Source organism: Myodes glareolus, chromosome 14 (genome assembly GCF_982192425.1).
Source record: "Myodes glareolus chromosome 14, mMyoGla1.1, whole genome shotgun sequence".
Lineage (NCBI taxonomy): Eukaryota > Metazoa > Chordata > Mammalia > Rodentia > Cricetidae > Myodes > Myodes glareolus.
In genome coordinates this window covers 14,776,741-14,798,841 of record NC_142039.1, presented here as the reverse complement: position 1 = coordinate 14,798,841, position 22,101 = coordinate 14,776,741, and the positions used below count along the sequence as shown (strand labels likewise).

Below are 22,101 nucleotides of genomic sequence, written 5' to 3'. Positions count from 1 at the left end.
TCTCCCATCCTTTTGTTCTTCAGACTGCAAGAGTCCTCAGCAGTGAGGTATGCTGTTTCTTGGAGACAAGGGGTATTTAGTACATAGTCAGTCTGGGTTTCTTTATTCACCAGAAAATTGAGTTGAGTCCATTTGCATGTAAAGTTACTCTTGGAAGGTATTTACTCATTCCTATAATTTTATTGGTCATTTTCCTGATTGGATCATTATTTTTCATTTCTCCCTTCTTAGTATTAGAGGTTTACTGGTTGACTGTTGGCTGTGATAGATCTCTTCCTATCTCTTTCTTGTTCACCAATTCCCTTCATGCAATTTATTCTTGCTTAAGCTCTCATTATTGAGATTTTCTTGTTTCATTTTACGTACCAATCCCAGCTTTCACTCCTTTCCTTCCTCCCATTCCCTCCACCTCCCCTGCCTCCATCCCCAAATTAACTCCCCAGAAATGGCAATTGCTCCTATTGCTCCGAGGAAGAACCAAGGCCCTCACCACTATATCCAGGCTGAACAAGGTATCCATCCTAAGAAAATGGGTTCCAAAAAGCCAGTGCAAGCAGCAGGGACAAATCCTGGTGCCACTGCCAGAAGACCTGCAGTCTGCCCCAGCCATGCAGCTGTCAAGCCCTCATAAGTGGATGGTAGCTGTAAAGCAAAAGATAAGGAGCCTATAGCCCATGACCCGAGAGAAGCTAAGTAACATTGTAACCCCTAAGAGTAGCAGATATAAATCCCCCTGGGAAGGGGAAACAGACAATATCTCCAGAGAAATTTGGAAGCATGAAGGTGGGGGAAAAAGGGAGGACTGAAGGGGAGAAAGAGGTGAGAAGGGGAGGAGGGGGAGAACCCGAGGGAACAGGATATGGGGGAAAGATAGAGATGGAGAGCAAGGAAAGAGATATTTTGATTGGGGGAGCTAGCAAGAAGCCTGGCACTTGAGAAATTCTTAGGAATCCACAAGGATGACCCCAACTAAGATGACCATAAGCAATAGTGAAGAGTGTGCCCTAACTGGCTTTGCCCTGTAGTCAGATTGATGACTATCTTAAATGTCACCGTAGAACCTTCATTCAGCTTCTCCATCCTGATGGAGACAGGGTCAGAAACCCACAGCGGAGCACTAGGTTGAATTCCCAAAGTCCAGTTGAAGAGTGGGAGGAGAGAGGATACAAGCAAAGAGGTCAAGACCGTGATGGGGACACCCACTGAAACAGTTTACCTGAGCTAATGGGAGCTCACCGACTCCAGCCAGACAGGGAAGGAAACAGCACAGGACTAATCTACTTGTTTTCTCCGTTTTTGGCCATTGCCTATCTTTGCTAGTAAACTCTCAAAATCTTTATCTGGCATCTTTGGGTTCAGTAGCTGAGGAATTGTATGTTTTTAGAGGACTGATGTTGCTTTGCTTCCTCATGCATCACAAATATAGAACGCTATGGAAGTGACTCTTGAGAAAGCACATTTGACTGGATCTGTGGGGTGTATATATACGTATCTCACAAAATGTGGACCAAAAATATTAGACAAGATTGTGTTTGTTTTAACAACCTTTCCATCATTCTCTACACAATATAATGTAACGACTATTTTGGGTATATAGCGGGTCCATTCACTATTTTGGGTATTGTAAGTCATCAAAAGATGACTTAGTGTGTAAGAGACCCTATGCACAAGTTCTACACAAATTTCATGTTCCTCTGTATAGGGAATTTTAACGTCTATTTGTAGATTTCAGTTTTATGGATCCTGGAACCAACTCTTCAAGGACTTTAGGGAAAAGTGCACTTCTCAGCATGTGGGAGGACTTTCTGCCCAGCTTCCAGAATTCAAAGGGCTTACTCACACTACATTTAGAGGAAATGCCCCAGGCAATGCTGCCTTTGAATTTACTCAGGAACCCACTGGTGAACTGCTTCTTGGAACACAACTTATTTGTAAATAAAAGAGCTTTTCAAAAATACTCTCTCTCATCAAACTTACAGAAGGGTTTTTAAATGTTTTCCTAATTTTTCTTCTTTGAGCAACTTACGACAGCAATATGTAAAGTAGTTCCCATTTTAACATAGATGAACCATTGTTTTACACTCAAGTGGAAACTTTTCTAGGTTAACATGATCTTAACCAGAATCATCCTTCCCTAATCAAAATGGTGCAGGTCGGCAGGCAAGAGACGTTAGAGCAAGGGGGGCTCATTCTCTGATGACTTCAGCAGGTGTTTGGGGATGTCACTACCTGTGTTCTCAGGATCAGCTAGTTCAAGTCAACAGTGACTTTGATAAAGGGCGCAAAGCAGGAGCAGATGTGAGGACTTTAGGTTTACAAACCATCACAAAGAAGTGCTCTAGAGAACTTGGGAGATGCCTCGGTGAGTAAAGCGCTTGCTGCATAGGTCTGAGGACCTGAGGCTGAGTCCCCAGAACTCACGCAGAAGTTGTGTGTGGTGGTGAACACACTAGCAATTCCAGTGTTCTTCCAGTGAGGTGGGAGGCAGAGGCAGGAGAATCTCCAGAAACTTGGACCAGCTTGTCTGGTGTATGTAGTGATCAACAACAGATCCTTTGTCAAATAAGTTGGAAGATGAGGGACTACACCCAAATCATGCTCTGATCTTCACAAATACGTTATGGCATGTGTGGTGTCTGCATTGACACACAAGGCTATGTGTGTGCATGCACACACATGCGTACATGTTCACATACAACCACACAGGACTCTATGTGTGTGACGCTTATCAAAAGCTCTAATTGTACCCAATTAATCGCTAAACAAGATTTAAAGTCTCCCTAAGCCTTCCCAGTTTTATTTAATGACTTCTTCCTGGTCAGTATATCCAGGGCAAAAGCAGGCTAACAGCATAAATAAGCAACAGATTTTTACTCTATAAAAACACTGACTTTTTCCTTTCAGAAGCACACATATTTTCAAGCTAAAGCAAGATGGCCGCATAAGAGAGGCAGCTGCATTGTTTGCTGCCAGCCACAAAACTTAACTCTCCCCAGATGGAAATCTTCACCCTTTCTCCCTCCTCATAATTTTTGTCTGGAATGAAACTACTAAAGGAGACTGTTTTTCTTATGTGAACTTAAAAGTGAGACACAGATTTGCAACTTCAGTGGTAAGTACCCGGCTGACAGGGCTTCCTCTCAATCCCCTTGGATATGCACTGAAGGCAATGGCAGGAGAGAGCAGAATTCTTAACAGAGATAGGTCAACAGTAAGAACTTTTAAATTTTAAGGTCATTTTAATCCAAAGAAAACCTTGATTCTAACCTAACAAGGACAGTCCTCTGTGTAATGGCTCACAGGCTGTTCATATTAAGAATAAAAGAGAGAAAGAAAAGTAGACACCCTAGTTAAATGACAGGACAAGACAATAATAGACTTCATTCTGGTGGCAATGGCTGGCTGGGTTCCAAAATAGAAGCCAAACAGCACATATATTATTGACTGTGAGAATCCCCGTATCCCTGTAGAATAATGCACATGAAAAATGTTTGATACATATACTGTAGATACACACCATACATATATGTATGTTATTTAGGAAAACGTGTGGAAGTTTTATTGTATTTAAATCATGGGTATATAACATGAAGATTTTTTTCATTGTCCCGAAAGGAGCCCTTTTCTAGTATAGGGAGAATTTTTTGATTGTAAGACGACCCTATGTGTGAATGTGTGGGGCTGAGTATTGTGTCTTTAGTGATTCTAGGTTTCCACAAACCCTTTCTGCCACTGAGTGTTCCTCATAACCACTTAATGGGATGCCTGACCCTCTATATCAGTGGTTCTCAGCCTCCTAATGCTGTGACCCTTTAATACAGTTCCTCATGTTGTGGTGACCCCAACCGTAAAATTATTTCATCGTTACTTCATAGCTGTAATTATGCTACTGGAATGAACTGTAATGTAAATATCTGATTGTAATCCTGAAAGCGTCATGCTTCACGGTTTGAGAACTGGTACTTTAGGAAACATATAGAGGAGCCTTTTATTTGTACTGGGCATTTACTCTGCAGAGAGATGACATATCATAATGGATAAGAGTGGGGTCTGAAATTGTATTCTTGATCAATATATATATATATATATATATACACACACAAATACACACACACATGTATGCATATATATTATACATTTTGGGGTGTCTGTGGGTTGGCAGGAGCACCTGCTCTATTCTGAGTTTGGAGAGAGGTAGTTCCACTCCTGAGGTCTCTCATCCTCCTGGTATTATACCCTGGCATGGCCATCATGTGGGTATGTCAGAGATTAGGGAGATCTAGTCTTGCTACCTTATGTGTTTTCAACATGTTGCCTCCCCATTGCTCAAATCCCACTGCCAAAGCATGTCACAGAGAAAAACAAGAGTCAAAGAAAGTTGGCCTTTTGATGGGAGGAGCAGCACAAGACACCGTTATAGAGAACAAGTAACTGGTGCCTTCAAGAGTCTACCACTGAGAGGTACATTAAACTTGCCCCAAACAGGCTCACTGAAAGGCATTACTATGCAGAAGAGAAGTTACAAATGTCACAATGACTTTCCCATTGTTCATGGTGGAATCTCCAGAAAATGAAGCTCTTTACAGATGTTTTCCTTCCCTATTGCTTTCTTTCCTGTAGAGAACTTAATCTTGTGAAATTCCTTACTGTTGTTTTGAGGGAAGCTGCCTTAACACTTACCAGACTATGATGTAGGGTTGTCTGTTCTTAGAACATTCCTCACTGTCTAACAGCAAGGAGGATGCACTTGGGATGCTTTATAATATATTTAACTCATTTTGTGACGCTCCATGAAGTTTCTCCTTCAGTGTGTCTATTAGTTTCCTTTTTCACAAACACCTGACAAGAGCAACAAAGGAGAAAGGGCTCACAGTTTGAGAGGATACAGTCTGCATGACAGAGAGCACAAGACTGCAGAAGCAGTAGGCAGCTGATTATAATACCCACAATCAGGAAGCAGAGGATGAATGAACATGATGTGGGGTTGAGCTATAGAGCCTCAGAACCTGCCCTAGTGATCCACTTCCTTCCCCAAGGCTCCACCTCCTACAGGTTAAAGACCTTCCCAAAGCCAGCTAAGGACCAAGCGTTCAAACACATGAGCCTGTGGGAACATTTCACATCCAAACCACACCAGTGAGCATTATAGACCCTCCTCTAGACACACTTTCCTGCTCACTCTTACTTAAACACATGTGCACACATAACCACACACACTTCACACCTATAGTCCTCCAGCTCCCAAAGAGAAGCATGAATTCACAAAGAAAATGTAGCTCAAATGCATAAAGAGAAAGATAAACATTTCTCACTGTGAAGTGGTGTTATTCCCAAGATTTTTTTAATAGTAGATTGCCAGAGAATAAAACATCATGACCTTTTCTTCACCCAAAGGATGCCTTCTGCATTTCTCAGTTATCTATGGCAAGTTAGAAATTCATTCTTTCTATTATTCATATAATATTTTAGTGTATAACATTTAAACATCACATCACCCTGAATTGCTCTTGAACAAATATGGTGTTAACACAAACAGAAGAGCCTCCTAGGGTGAAGGCTAAGTTGGAATTTTATGGGTTAGGCTAATCCTTCTTTACTTTTAGTTTGCAAAAGATGAAAATGAAATATCATAATCACCTGTCAGGCAATGGGATCATTAGACAACAATGCTTTGTGGATATGGCAGCACATTTATGTGAATTCATCATTTTAAAAAATGAAATAGAAAAGTTTGATGTATTTAATTATCATATCATTTAGACTGTTAGCAAGTAGATTTTTGCTGTTGGGAATATTGATGAACTATATAGTTCTCAAACCACCAAACCCCTGAGGAGTTTGTGGTCAGCTCCAGTTCTGATCAATGACTAGGGAACATGAGACTTTCTATTTCCAGATATTTTGAAAATCAGGATAGCATCTGCTAAACTTTTTAGGTGTCAAAAGACATTGACAACGTTTAATGGTGTGTACGCATCTAAGTAGAAGGTTTCAGCTTTATATTTTATATCTAGCGACCCTGCAACACTTGAGCCATTGTGCTGTGCTCTTAGTGGGTGTTTTAGTTGGAGTTTTTATTGCAGTGGTAAAACACCATGACCCTAACAACTTGGAGAGGAAAGGATTTTAGTTCTGTTTACTACTCTCAGGTCACACGCCATTAATGCTGAAAGTCAGGGCAGGAACTCATTCATATAGGGCAGGAACCTGGAGACAGGAGCTCATGTAGAGGCCGCGGAGGAGTAATGCTTGCTTTATTGCTTCTCATAGCTTGCTCAGTTTGCGTTCTTACAGCACCCAGGACCACCAGCCTAGGGGTGGCACCACCCGTAGCGACTTGGGCCTCTCATATCAATAATCAATCAAAAGCTTATCCACAGGACAGTCTGGTAGGGACATTTTCTCAGTTGAGGTTCCTCTTCCAAAACAACTTTAACTTGTGTCAAGGTGACACAAAAACTATCCAGTACAGTGGGAGGACTTAAGGGATTTTTTTTTGAGAACCTTCCAGCTCCATTGTTCTGAGACTTCTTTCTTTTCAACACAGAATGCGGTAGTAATTAATGCTCAGTGTTTGTTGCCAAAAGCATGGTACAGCTCCACACTCTGGAACTTGGCAGATGTAGACTTGAAGTCCTGCCCTGCCATGCATTATGGTACAAACTGGCAAATACTATTCCTAGACCTCAATTATCTGCAAATAAGGATAAATGTAGTATTGACAAATACATGCTACTTCATGGGCTTGGGCCAGGCTCTCTGAGACCTCTAGTTCACATAAGCTGAACCTGGATTTCAGTCTCTGTGAAGAGTTCAATTTAGCGAGACGATTCCCTGTTCTCCACATCTGACTGAACTCTTTATGCCTCACCACCTTCTTGTCCCCAGTTTGCTCAGAACAGCATCACTGGTCCACTGCTGCCTACCCTGCTCTTGAGTGACAAGCCCCTCTTGCCTTGCTGTGTTTAAAATTGAGCCCAGCACTTCTCTTCCCTACAGTCAAACCCCACCACAGTGCTTGCTACCCACAGTGCAGTGCTCCTGAATACTCTGCCTTGTCTTTAAAAAAAGGTCAGTAAGTTTTTTCTCAGAGTGTCTGCTGTACACAGTGACGACTGGAGTTGGAATGTAGAGAAAGCAGACAGTGAGGAGTCTGGTACAGGGAGGGTGTGTGAGGCTTTCTCACATTTACTGTGGTCGATGCTGCTTTTGGTTCTGTTCTCACTTCCTCAGCAAAGGCCTTCCTCTTTCTTTAGATGTTTTTGGTCAATATTTTCCCCAAGGCATTGCCCTCTCTGGTTTGAACACCGAGCCCTTTGACTCTCCTTCATGTGATGTATGGAAACATCTCGTTTTCACCCTGCTTCCCTCTCAGTGAGAACTAGCAAATGGATGGAAATATTCGCAAATCCATTGCCAAGGCGGCATACTTCCTGGATTATTGGACACTAAAAGAGTAATACATAGCAATTGTCTTTAAAGCCTTCCACTTATCCTTAGTTTGCTTTTACTTTGCCAAGATGCCTTAAACATCAGACACGCTGGAGGGAGGAGGTATCAGCTGATTTATCCCCCACAAAGCCATTTACAAAGGGGTGTGTTAAAGTCTTAGTACCCAGAATCTCAGAATGTGATCTCATTTGGAAAGAGCACTTTGCTGAGGTAAGCAAATCTAAGTGACAACGGTAGGAGAGACCAATAGAACTGGTGTCCTTATGGACGGGAACACTGTCACGACATACCAGAAGGAAGATGCTGTGGGGATTGCACTGAGTGTACCAGGAAGAGATGTAGTGTTGGTCAGGAGATCGACAAGGCCGGGAGTACTCGAGAGGGACAGAGGCTGGGAGAACAGCACGGAAACAGGTGCTTCCCGAGCATGATGGAGCATGGCAGATACCTAATTTTTAGACTTTGAGATAATACATTTGTGTTGTTTTAAGTGGCCCAACTCACAAAAGCTTTGGCAGATCAGGACATAGGGTAGATACTGTTGTTTCAAATAAAAAGATAGAGTAATAAACGTTTAGATCTGTATGTACCTCACAGGACACCAAGTGAATGGAAATTAAAAGCTCAGAGTTCAAAAACAGGGAGGTACCCTGTAATCATCTTTTATGAAAAGCCCACTTCACAGTTGGCTGGCATGGATGTTTCTGCAATGCAGTGACCATCAAAATAAGCAACATCACAGATGTTAAGAGCATTCTTACTGTGTTGTGTCATGGCACAAAGAATCTGAGACTTTTCATTGCCTAGAGGCCATGGTATCAGGCTACATTTCCATATGGATTTTGACCAACAATCATAAATAACAGAGAACCTGCTCATAAACAACCAGAAGGCAGTGAGTCAGGCAGGTGGTACTTTGGAGGTGGGATCGAGAGAGTTTAAAATGGCGAGTGAGTCCTGTTTATGTGCACACTCAATGCTAAATCCCAATGAAGGAAGCAAGACTGGGGAAGTTAGGGTTTTACTCAGATTCCAAATGAGTTTAAAATATGATGTTTTGATGCTTTAAATGTCTTGTGTAAAAGGAATCAACATTTTAAAAATAATTAGAGTCTTGTAAGAGAAAAATCTTTTGTATTTGGGGAAAACCAAGAACACCAGATGCACTGGGGGCGCTGTCTGCATATTCGTGGCTGTAAGGTAAAGGTGTTTATGTCCTGGTTCTTCCTGATGGCACCAGAGGGATCTTTCTATGGAGTTTCTGTGGGGAAGGGCACAGATCTTAGAAAGTAAGTGGGAAATTCACGAGGGACTTGGACCTTGTCAGTAAACTCTGCAAGGAGGGATGTGGGTGAGGTGTTGTGAGCAGGTGGCGGGGAGTCTTTGTACTGCAAGGAACAAAGAAGCAGAGAGTAGACTGGGAGTGGGGTGGGGCCTGGCTTTTAATCTCAATGTCTAACCCGCCTATGTCAGTGACCTGATTCCTCAACTTGAGGCTTTTCCCCCAAATAGTGTCTCCAGATGGAGCTCAAGTGTTCAAAAGCACGAGCTTTTGGAAGACAGTTACATTCACACCATGGTGAGATGACTAGGGATTAGATCCATATCTAGTCATAAAATATATTTCTGTTTTACATGTACCCTGTACATATAACCTGGAGATATTTTTTTTCAAAAATATTGTTCATGTATTTCTTCATTTTTTTAAAGTTGTGCATATGTCTATGTGTTTATGGGTACTCGAGGTCAAAAGAGGGATCATAGTCTCCAGAACTGGAGATGCAGGTGGTTGTGTGTCCCCTGCGCTGGTGTGGGTGCTAGGAACTGGACGTTAGTCTTTTGCAAAAACAATTAAGCCCTTGTTTTAGCCAGGATTGCTATTGCTGTGACAAAGCACCTTGAGCAAACAGCAAGCTGGACAGGAAAGGCTCAGCTTATACGTCCATATTGTTGTTCATCATCGAAGGACGTCAGGAAAGGAGTCTAAACAGGGCAGGAACCTGGAGACAGGAGCTGATACAGTGGCCGTGAATGGGTGCTGCTCACTGGCTTGCTCCTCCTGGCTTGCTCAGCCTGATTTCTTATAGAACCCAGGACCACCATCCCAGGGATGGCTCCACCCACAGTGGACTGAGCCCTCCCTATCAATACTAATTAAGAAAATGCCTTATAGTTGGATCTTAGGGTGATATTTTCTCAGTTGAGGTTTCCTCCCTTCAGATAACTCTAGCTTGTGTAAAGCTGACATTGAACTAGTTAGCACAGCACCCTCATTCATTAATTCATCTTTCCAGCTTCAGTTTATGTGTTTTAATTGGGACCTATTACATCAGATCAAATATGGAATTTTTGGCTAATGTTGACATTCAAAAGTTTCAGATTTCTGAAGCCAGAATTTTTAAATTGGAAGTAATCAATCAACTTCTAATAATATTGTACAGACATTATAAGTAGAAACGTGGACTGCTCTGGTATTTAATATTTGAAGTGGTTTATAAAAGTACATGTCCACCGTGAATATTTAGTAGGCAAATACATATTCACTTGTGCCTCAGTTTCGGAACATCCACTATATACTAGGCGCTGTGGCTACCTATAGGAAGCACATAGTTGAAAAGATGTGGTGACTTGTTCTCACTGCAAGGCAATCAGGTTGAGATCTAATCATAAGCACAGGTGGGAAGTAAGTCAAACGGAGGACGGGGGCACAGAAGAGCCTTGAAGTTGGCTAAAGATGTAAGGAAGAACTTTATAGAGCTGAGAGGCACAGATGTGCAAATTAAAAAAAAAACAACAACAGACAGATCAGTTGCACGAGTGTGGAACTATTAGGAATGATGCAAACATTTGAACCTCTTTTCAAATGTCATCCATGACTATACATGTACCCATGTCTTAAAAGGCTCAATTACTCAGTTGAACACCCAACACCACAACCCAAGTGTAGAGCCGTTTTACTTCAGAAAGGTAACTTCTTCAATGTTACATGTTCTTATAAAAAAAGGAATCAAGGTAGAAAGGTATAAAGATCTCTTTGATGCTGGACTATTATGAATGGAAAGGCTTCATGTTGTTCATGAAATAAGCTATACAGATGATTTTATGCCTTTAATTTTTAATTTTATTGGTGACAAATCAAATAGGTACATGAAAATCTCCACCATCTCTACACATGTATTTAAATAAAACAAGAGTTCTAAGATTTGGATTTCAGTGATGACTAAAACATTATCACTTTACTGTATAAAATTCTCTAAGTTTACAAAATCTGCTCATTCCCCTGTGTCTTATTTAAAAAAAAGAAACAAAACAGCTGCAAGAACTAAAAATATGAACTTAATGAAGAGAAATACAAATAAGCTCCTGGTGAAGCCCAGCACACAAGTTATGGAGGACGCAGCAATGTTGTGAGCATGGTTGTATACTACTGTTCTCTGTGAGGTTGACGTGTCTCAGAACTCTGTGTGCATGTGGATGACAACCCGTTGTGTACTTCTATAGTGGAGACAATGGGAAGCCATGGTTTCCCTTTGGTATCCCCATATCTTTTTCTGTGTTGGTCCCATCTTCCCCCTGACATCTCGTTTCCCCCATAGGCTGTAGAAACTGTCTCCCCCAATCCTGATGTTTAGCCCTAAGAGTTCTCTGAGTTCCGTCAAGACCAGAGATGCATTCCAAACTTCTGAGGAGTTTTTATTGGTCCCATATCAGGAATCACAAAAGTTACGTCATTATGTAGTGTAGAGAGAGCTGTTTGTCATCCCTCAAACTATATCATATAGATGGCTTTCTGCTTATGAAACTGGTTCTATCAAAAAGACGAACAGTGACGACAACTCCAGAGGCTGGTATGGAACCCTCAAAACTCTTTGAGGCAAGCGCAAAGCTGCCCATACACTAATCACACAGACTGGGAGCTAGATGTGAGCTCCTGGTAGACATGAGCCAGCTACCGGGACAGATTTAATTAACAAGCAGGGGACGATGAACAGCAATGATATTTGTCTCTGTGTCTTTCATTTGCTTTCCAAGGAACTTTGGCAGCTGAAGCCAAGTGGCTCCTTTCCAGGTTAAGGCACCACATAAAATTTACTGTCTGTGAATTTGGCTCATCTTTCAAACAAAGTGTCACTGTTGAAATTGAGACACAGATTTTCCAGACAGTTTTGTAAGGGTTAGGATTTTGTTCAGCTTGTTGTATCAGACTTAGTATTCAGGATATTAATTAAGAAAATAACGGATGCAGTGTAAACATGCCTCAGATACATAGGTCTTTTATATATTGCACATAAAATTTTGTTCAGCATTTCTCCCTAGCAATTTTTCATTATTACAAAAAGGATATAAAATTGTGCAGATCATCATATGCATTTTGGTTGGTCAATATTACTTCAAAATGGTAACATTACAAATGATTATGTATTGTTTACAAGAGCTTTAAGCAACATTTTCTGGATGACTAAGTAAAGATGATGGTAAAATAGTTTAAGTATAGAAGATTATTTTTCCAAGATTACATTCTAGGAAAGATTAATAGTAAGGAGTGGGTAATGAATCTTTAAAAATATTGTTAGGTCCTCAGGAGTGAGTTTTCCCTTTGCCTCACACCTGTATAACTGCATATATCTCCATCTGATTTATACTCAACACATTTTCTCTTTTATATAAGCATGAGATATTACAACAAAAACAGGTGTGTAGATCCCAAGCTAAATAATGGTGTGTAAACTATAAAAATAAGATTCACCCATATAGTTAAATTGCTTTTTATATGGACTCTACAGCTTGTGCCCGTACTTTCAAACACCATCAGGGTAGTGAGTACCTTGAAATGAATTATTTAAAGAAATCGGTGGAAATAGTTTTTCACATGTACAAAAAGAACTGTAAATACAAAATTTTGTGTTGAATTATGCAGATGTGAGTTCCTCTAGAGCACGAAGAAAGATAACTCTGGGTAGCAGGCAGCAAGACATTAGCGAAACTGACCCCTAATATCAATTTGTGTGCAACACCGTCTAACACACTAAGAAGCCCAATTAAACATGTTATGTTCATGGAGTAGATGTCTTAAGAAGAAATAAGCTGAGTGATGTTGAAATCTAGCCAACTAAATCTTAATTTCGATATCCTCTAGATGGCCTGATTCTCTACCTAGAGAAATGGAAAATAAATAAATACATTTTTTTGCTCTCACTTAACTAAATGATCTCTGTTGTTCCACAAGTACTTTCACAGTCCTGACAACACATTGCTTGTCTCCCTGAGCCACCGCATCCTTAGGAAGGCTGCTCTTCTGTCGGGAGGTGTCAGAGAGTCCAGTGGGTTACAGTAGTGTTAACCTTAGTTCATCACATCTCTGTAGGACTCAGTTTTTAAAGTCACATTGGGCTGATCTGGACAGCCGTCTGAGTTCCCACAGCCATTCCAAACTCTCAGCCAGATGTGAAATGGTGAAAGCAACAGGAATTGTCACAATTGCCGGTTGTTTCTACAGTGTCAGGGTTCTCTGCACTCCGTGCCCGTGCATGGAGCAGACGAGGTGCTCCCTTAGGCACCTTCCATTCCTAGGTCACTGGCCCGGATGGAAGGCTCTGATCAGTTTGCAGTCGTGTCCCTTCTTTCTCTGAACAGGACCAGTGTTTGAATTTTAGGGCTTCGCATTTCCGAGTCATGCCTCCGGGGTCTTGTCACTGGTCAGCTGTTCCCTGTCTGTCATTTCATCCTGAGGCGGTCTTGCTCTATCAAAGAAGCCACACTAGGAGAAAGAAAAATCAAGTCATCTGGAGAGTGTGTGAAATGCCTTATTTAAGGAATTTGCATCTTAGACATTTTATAAGAAACCTGGGATATGTGAATTATCTGTCTAACTGTCCAAGTTAGAGGGAAAATTGGAGTGTTGGCGACTGGTGGAGAGAATTCAGTGCCCGGACAAGGTTGGCAGCGCATCTGTTGCCTTCCTCCCGCCACACGGGAAGTAGTGGCAGGATGTCTTCATTTCAGAGAAGCCGCTCACAGATCTTAGCTGTACCCCATACGGTCACTAGTGCACTAAGGATGCTTCTGCCTTTCTGCACGCTTCCCTCATGGTGCCCCACAGCTGACCTGACGCATGCCATTCCCTGTGGTGTTCTGTAGGGTACTTAGGACACATCATAGGGAGACATTGGTGCCTGTTCTTCTGGACTTGGTGGGACACACAGTGATTAGAGGAAGGTCCAATTTGTGATTTATGTCAATGACAGCACCGGGCAGGATGGGACATCCTTGTGACTTTCTACAGATTTACCAGTACTCTGGTAAAGATGGTTCCAGAGCCATCTTTCTATTGAATTTCAAATTAATATTTAGCCCCAGTGGATGCTTATTTTCCTAGAACCCTAGAATTATTATTTATTGTTTCTCATGTGGGAAGCCCAGAAAGAGTTCCTTCGCAAGACTAGTAAGGTACTCTCTCATTTAGCGTATAGAGTGATATCCAGCTACCGTAAAGAGCAGAGTAATGCTGAAGTTATCTCTACATGTGTGTGAAGGACTGTATGAGCTCAGGACAGCGGACAGCTGTCAGCTGTTAATGATTAGAAAGGCTATTCTTTCTTAAACAAAGTTTTCTAAGTTCTGTAAAGCAGACTGCCGCCTATTGTTTCAAAATTTATAATTGCCATGTTCTCAGAGGGCCACACAATAGTGGCTGACTGAGATGTGTAATGTCACTGTGACACTGTTCTTGATTTAGAGTGAGAGACTCCGTGTAACCTGGCAGATGGACAAGACACTTGGCTACAGATCTGATGCTCTTATGTACTTTCAGAACAAGCCTCAGCAGGACATGTTGAACGATTCGTTAAGATTTTCTACTAGAGACAAACTAATTGGCAAGATGGAAAACTCACTCCACACACCTTTGGCATGGCCTATTTGGCCTAATAGTTGAAATGGAAAAAAAAGGAGAATCAGTCTATATTAGCTACGTAGTTGGATTGCTTTTAAAAGGAAATTCAAAGGACTGTTGATAGGTTGCTGTCAACAAAACACACAACTTCCTGGTTAACTGAAAAAGAAGTCTTGGTAATGATGAAATTACTCTGAGCCCATTAAAAAGAAGATCACGGGTCTTAAGACAATTACTCAATATATTTATTTATAAGAAATCTCAAGGTAAGGTCTGAGAATGTCTCTCAGGAGAGAAAGGCTTGCCTAAGCCTGTGCAAAGCCCCAGGCTCTATTCCTATCACTCAAATAAAATCACCCCCCACCAAACTTCAATGTGGAAGCAGTTTACCCCCTTATCTTTCACAATATTATCTTCACACACATTAAATTCCAAAACAAAATAGACACAATCTTCTTCTGTCCTGAAGATTTATCAAAATCAGCAGCTTATGACTTTATTGTTATATTTAATATTTTCCAACAATATTCTTTCACCGTCTCCATTGAGGGTGAAACTTCTGAACTCCAAAGGAAAAACAAAGAAAGCTCGCTTACCTTCCATAAAGCTAAAGTTAAGATGGCCAGAACCAGCAAGCCAAGAAGGATTGCTAGTATTATGACCCACAGTGGAATCGAGAAAGAGACATTCGGCGTGGCCCAGATAACCGACCGTCTTAATCTGAAAAGAAAACAAAGCAAATGATCGCTAACTTGCAACTGTCTGATGAGACAGGCAAGAACTGCCAGCTTGCTACTGAAGATCATCCCGAGACAATGCTCATAATAGCTGCAGGAATTCGAGGGCATGTTAGGAGGTCATAGTGACTGAATGTGGGCTCTCTAAAACAGACACACACCCATGCCTCGGAGGCTACATGAAAATCTAATGACATATACTTGTTGGGTGGTGACCTTTAATCATGGAATCCTAGACTGAAATCCTGGTAAATGTGGACCTCTCTGCAAACAAAGAGCCATGAGTGTCGAATCTACACATCTTCATGTAAGTCAGCTAATTTCACTGAAAGGTGAATTTGTGAACAATCATGAAATATTAGATATTCAAGAGTTAATGTCACTAGTTAATGTCAGTACTGGATCTCTTCATCTGTAGACTTTGTGATCTAGTACTAAATGACAGCTGAGAACTGAGGTTAGCCACCCTTCATTCTTCCTCCCTCCCTCTCTCCCTTCCTCCCCCCCCCCCTCGGCAGGTGTCTCCTTAGAACCCTGTGGATTCTATGACAGGCACTCAGGTTCTCAGGATTGGCAGCATGTGCTCTTACCCAATGAGCTATCTCGCCCGCTCCTAGCTTGCATTTTTATGGAATTACTTGAAATAAAAATAGAATGAGAGTGAAGCCACTGTGTCAATCCTAACAAACAGGAATAAACAAAGGCAGTAGGAACGAGGGTTTTCATGAATTATTGCTTGATAGTAATCAGTAACAAAGATTCTGCGGGGGGTGGGGACTAGAGAGATAGTTCAGTGATTAAGAGCACTTTCTGCTCTTGCAGAGGATGGGAGTTTGACTCCCAGCATCTGAAACTACCCATAAATCCAGCTCCAGGAGATGTGGCTTTCTCTTTCGACCTCTGCAGGCATCTGCACACAGATGTTCACATACCCATACACAGAAATAAAAAGAAAATCTTAAAAAGAAGGTTCTGTCGAGATCAAAAAGGCCACTTCAACACACACACACACACACACACACACACACACACACACACACATGTGCGCGCACACACACACCACACCATACAATACATACACACTACAATTCTGTATAGTTATCTGTCCATCAACCCTCTGGTAATTTTAGATTAACATTAATTATTAACCCCTAGACTGATGATTACTATTTCAAAATATCTTTCTCATTTTTGCATAGGGTCTAGAAAAGAGGGAAGACAAGGACCTACAACTAATATACTCCTTTTGTATTAACCTGTATGCCTACACACACACACACACACACACACACACACACACACACACATGCACGCATATGCACACACATTTACAAATATTCTCCTTCCCTCAGCTTCTCCAGTTACATTCAGTTTGCTATAGCAGTGCTGTTCTATTCCCTTCTAAACGTCATTATTTGTAGGAGATACTCTAATGGTTGTTTAGATGCTGTACTATATAAAGCGGTGTGGTATTATCCTCATTGGTTTGGGCTACCTTCAAACCTAAGTCCAATTTTCATGGACAGAGCTAGAGAAAGCACCTGGAGACGATAGGAGCCCATGTCATTCCCCCCCCCCCCCGTTGGAAAGATTCCTGGAGGAAAATGAGGCCCACACGGTCAGAAGAAGAGAAGAAGGACCTCTCTTGCTCCAGAGCTGGGAGTCTCTGCAAGAAAGCTACAGACTCCTATGTAAAGTGGAGAGGACTAATCCATGCTGCTGAGAGCTTTCTTCAGAGAGAATAAAAATACAGAATATTCTTGGAACTGACTATTATCTATCATGCTTGATATAGGTGTCTGGCTTTACAGTAATAGGCACTGCTTCCTTTAAATTGATCTATATGCTCTTCATTTTAAATATGCTCATTGAAACTACCTGAGAACTCTAGACCACAATCCTAAAGGGAATTGTGAGAGGGACTCATGGCTAGTTGGTAGCTGTGAATTGGTATGGCAGGAAATGACTGGGCATTTTCGTCACTGGAACCTAATATTGGGCCCTAACCACACCCCTGTATGTATGTATGTATGTATGTGTGTGTTTGTTCTGCCTTCTTAACTAGATCTGGACCCCTTCCAATGTTCTGCTCAGTTCTTCCTGGTTCTATTGTGCCTCCCATATTAATCCATGCCCCCATCTAGCAGACATATGAATGGATTATGTGTCCTTCACCTACCTGGTCATTGTAAGTTTTAATGTGCTGTGTCAAAAGTCAGTCTGTCTGTTGAAAGAAGCATGAAAGACTCCCACAAAGATCAAAGAAAGATACCTGAAGGACTTTCTTTCTCACAACGGTAGAGAGAAAACAATTCAAGCATGGGATGGACGCATGTTCTCAGCAGGGGCGTCTAAACCAGGGAGCAATTCTCATGGTTCTTGGCTTATATTTGTTTCCAGAAATTCTGGCAGCTGTGCCTTAGGCAGTGCGTGGAAGGTGATCACCACGTGGTGATCCAAAACTCTGAAATCCTCTTTTAGTTCCAGAATTCTGAATTTCTCATTATCAAAACTGTGGCCAGCCTGCTTCCAGGAAGAGTAGGTTTATTTTAAAGTTATCACTCCCTCCCATCCCTCTGAGTACCCTGAAGTGTAAGGACTCTCCATGCCACGTGTATTTCTTGCTTAGCATCCCATTCAGTCCACTAAGGGGAAGGGATAGAAGGCCTTGAGGGTCTCTGAGCTTCCCTCTGCCTCTGATCCAATGGCACAGTCTAAAGTTGGCGCAGCTGCGGACCTCTGGCCAACCTGGTGTCTCTCTAAGATGACCTGGCATTTATGCTTCACATTTAGAAGCCGTGACACCAATGTCAGTGGGACAGGCAGACGATGCATCGTTAATAGAGAGTGACCGCGAAGAGCCGAACACCACGCCCCATCGGGAGAGCTCTATGCCTTGGAAAGAAGGGAGATCGGAAACATTCCGACCTGTGACTCCGCCGTAATGGCGGGTCGCTAGCAAAGCACAGCTCTTCCTGAGACTCCCTGCTCTGTAGAGATAAGTGAGAGACTTCAATTGTATGTGGCTTAAATGGAAACAATTGAACTGGTCACTTTGTTAGGACCTATGTTTGTTTAAATTCATGGTGGTGGGGAATAGGAAGATAATTCTGGAGATATCTGAATGAAAATAAAGTACTGACAAACACCAAAACTTGATCATTTCCAGTGCTTGTATTCATCTTGACAAGCCCTCAGAAAGCTTAGCTTGGAGTATCCACAGGCTCAAAACTGATGAGAAAGTGCACCACAGATGAGGTTTCTTACGACTGTGATTTATGCTGAGAAATGTGTGTTTATGTCAAATAATTATGAAACACCCCATATTCTCTGAACCTCTGTAGGCCTCATCAGCTGTGACCTTGGTCTTGCTCACTGCTGCCCAATAGAAATATTAGACAGCTATGAATTCAAATTTTGTATCAGTCACATTTAAAAAATGAGAATAGGAGACATTAACTTTAACAATATGCTCTCAAAACCCAAATATCAAGTACTTTCTGTTAATACAAATTTAATATCATTGAAACATGCTATTAATGTTTTAAAAAGTAAATTATTTCTTACATTCTTATTTTTTGATTGTTTCCAAAGTTCAGTTGCTCTGAACACAGGCCGCACGCAGCAGCTGCAAAGGTTTCGACCGCTGGAGTGAAATGCAGCCTTCCAACACTAACTAGCTGTGCTTAATGGAAAAAACATTTGCGCACCAGATCTTCCCATTCACGTTTTATAGAATGAAAATGCAATCAAGTTATGAGCTTGTTCCGCAGCCCCACATTTTAGGAACTCGGACTCTACACGCCTGGCATTGTCCATGTGACCCAATGGTGAGGTCAGCTGATCCATCCAACCCCTCACTGTAGGATTCGTCTGTCTCACGGCAGAGCGGGCTACACACAATGCACAAGAACTTACTTTAGGCTTGTGCTGGAAAGAAGCCCTTGTACCTGATGACCGGAGTGCAATCCCTGGATTCCACAAGGTGGCAGGAGAGAACCAACTCCTGGATTGTCCTCTGACCTCCACTAGGTTCATGTCTACATGTGTGTATGTGTGCATGCGCGCGCGTGTGTGTTTGCATGTGCTCGCGTGCACTCTCTCTCCTCCCCCTCAAAAAATTGAAAACTTTAAAGATTTGTTTTCAGACCCCAGGCTTCTGATTGGGTTAAAATTGAGTCACTGGAGAACTTAAGATGCACTGGGGAGTCCAGTTGTCAGCCAACAAATCAACTATCTGCTTTTAAGCATTTTTGCTTATCAGGAACTTGAAGTTATTTAAAGAAATAGTATAAAAACTTAGCAACTCACTTATTATCTTTATCTGTGGCTTTAGGAAGTGGAATCTATAAATTATAAGCAGTTGGATTTTCTCAAAGTGATCCTAAGCAGAGACCATTTAATCTTACCTCCATCAAATCGTAAATCTTGCTGTTCTTTATTATGGTTGAAAGACTATAAATAAACTTCAATATGCCTACATTCCATCATTGATATTTATGGTATATTTTTGGGTATTTTGATGAAAAAAAACCACCAAGGTGGGAGGAAACATTTTCCTTGTGTTTGCGACTATAATTAACATTAACATGTGTGCTTACAAATCACAACATCTTATGCAAACATACAGCAATGGGGGCAGACGAATGTTTTAATAAATGTACCAAGACGCTTTACCTACAATGCCATTTAGAGCAAAATAGAAACACAAAGGGAAACAGCTGAACACACAGTTAACAGTCCTTGGCATTGCGCCATCCCATCAGAAGTTTGGACACCAAAGAAACCATCTCATTTAAGAATTCTGTTCATAAATGTTGAAGTTTTGTGAAAAAAAATTCTGAAAATGAAGTGTATCTGCAACTTCCAGGAGATATTTTTACATAAGTATCTTCACAAAATAGTTTATAATAATAATAATAATAATAATTTTTACATTTATACTAGACAGCAATCCTTTCTCCTATGTGTAAATTGTGGAAGTGGGTGTTTGTTGAATGACATGCAAATGCCTATGTCTCAAGAGTCAGTCAAAAAAAAGCATTCAAGTAATTGAATAATCTTTTTCTTTTTTTCCCTGTGCTGTGATGACTTAAGATGCACTGGTATGCCTCTCAGCCATGGCCCCTGCCTCACCTCTCAGAGGAGTTCGTGTGTTACCAATTCAGATGCTGCGTGAATGGCAGGTAGGGACTATTTCCTACACAACCAGAGCTTACTTATAAGATACGGCTGACTTATGACCACGTTGAAAAGGAAGTACAAACCAACCAACCATCCCACACAAGAGTCTAGGAAAACAACCATATATCAACTTCTCACTACAAAGTCTTCCCAGTGTCCAGATGGACATTGGCTGATTCTCAAGTGACTGATTAAACCACCGTCCAGCAATTCTCTTTGGCGGGGCTCTTTCTGAGAGGAAGAATGGGGAGACCTTTGAGAACTTTCTCAACAAGATGTCTGCCCCCTCCAGCCAGAGTTCTCTCTAAGCCACAGAGAGACCAGACCGGTTCCCTACACTGAACAGCTAACTCTGTACTGGCAAGGTCTTCCCCTGTGAGTCAGATACTGGGAGACTTGAAAGCAATTCCCTTGCTAAATGTTTTTCCAATAACCTCTACCTAAACGATGTGGTAAATCTTCATCATCAGATAACGGGTCGTTTTTTCGTTTTTAATGTGGTAACGGATGGTGCCATGGAGGGAGCATGCATTTGATCATTTCATGGATCTTTTGAGATGAGTTGAGAACAGCAGGCTGTCACCTGTAGGCAGCCCTGAAGGATGTGATCCTGTTGATGGAATCGACTGGAACATGTGTTTTTGTTATGAAACACGTGCTCCAAGAAAACAAAAGGGGTCTGGATTTATCTCCCTGAGAGCTGCAAGTCTTTGAACCTCTTTGGATGAACGCTCTGTATTAAAAGCCCTAAGCCTCTGTATGCTGGGTTGAACATAAATCCAGGCTATAGCAGACAACTTGTGAGAGACAGAGAAGTGATCTAAATGAAGAAAGATGTGGCCATGCTGACTTTAAAATCCATTGCTCAAATCTTTATTGTCGTTTCCAGTGTGGGCTTACCAGACTTAGAGAGAGACAAGAAGACATTTGGGGATGTTATTAACATTTATTGAGACTGGAGACTTAATTATCTCTGGCAAACTACTAAAAGTTTGATTATGTAATTTTATTAATTACCTTAACAGTTTCATAGGATAGCTATGGTTTCAAATTAGATTGAAGGGCTTCAAAGCCTTTGCTTTTCCTCTGAGTGATCTGTGGTGTTAAATCTCTCAGCCTTGGCTCTCCCTGAGGAGTCTCCTCCTGTAATGACTGTAAATCAGTCGCAGGGCCCTGCCCCCAGCCTGTTTAGTCCAGAGGCACGGAGAGAGCTCTCAGGATGTACACATTTCTACGTGCATTTAAAGATGCATGAGTAATGATTCTAATTGTATACTCAAAAGTTGAGGCTGGAAGAATAATCAATAGCTAATCGGTTTCATTTATTTTTGTAGTGTGTGTCTCTGTGTGCACACATACATGTGTGTGTGTTTGTGAGCAGATGCATGTGCATGTGTGTGGAGACAACTTCAGGTGCTAGTCCACCTTTGCTTTTATTTTTCTTTTGCGACATGGTTTCTCACAGGCCTAGAACTGGTAAGGTAGGTGAGACAGGCTGTCCAGGGAGCCTGAGGCCTGATGAGGCTGTCTGACCTCCCGCCTCCGTGCTGGGAGCACAGGTGTGCACTATCAAGCCCACCGCCTTTTATTTTAGTTTGTACTTTCTGTACATGGACGTTTTGCCTGCATTTTTGTCGGTGCGCCGCATGCATGACTGGTGTCCACAGAGGCCAGATGAGGACATGGAGTTCCCTGAAATGGATGTTACAAATAGATGGTATGAGCTACCATGTGGGTGCTGAGACTCAAACTCTGGTCCCCTGGAAAAGCATCTAGCACTCTTAACCACTGAGACATCTCTCCAGTCGCCTTCTCCTTTAAAGGACATGGCTCCAG

The 22,101-nt window shown here is 41.7% G+C and overlaps 1 protein-coding gene across 1 annotated transcript in view; it reads right to left on the bottom strand.

Moving 5' to 3' along the window:
• Window positions 1-10,550: 10,550 nt before the first annotated feature.
• The window catches only part of Itga8 (integrin subunit alpha 8), a 172,498-nt gene continuing 160,947 nt past the window's right edge, over window positions 10,551-22,101 (bottom strand). Inside the window, exons 29-31 of the mRNA XM_087896358.1 lie at window positions 15,481-15,485; window positions 14,941-15,058; window positions 10,551-13,210 (exon numbers count right to left, since the gene is read on the bottom strand). Coding sequence (XP_087752484.1) covers window positions 13,124-13,210; window positions 14,941-15,058; window positions 15,481-15,485 — 210 coding nt within the window. The 3' untranslated portion in view covers window positions 10,551-13,123. The remainder of the gene's footprint in view (window positions 13,211-14,940; window positions 15,059-15,480; window positions 15,486-22,101) is intronic.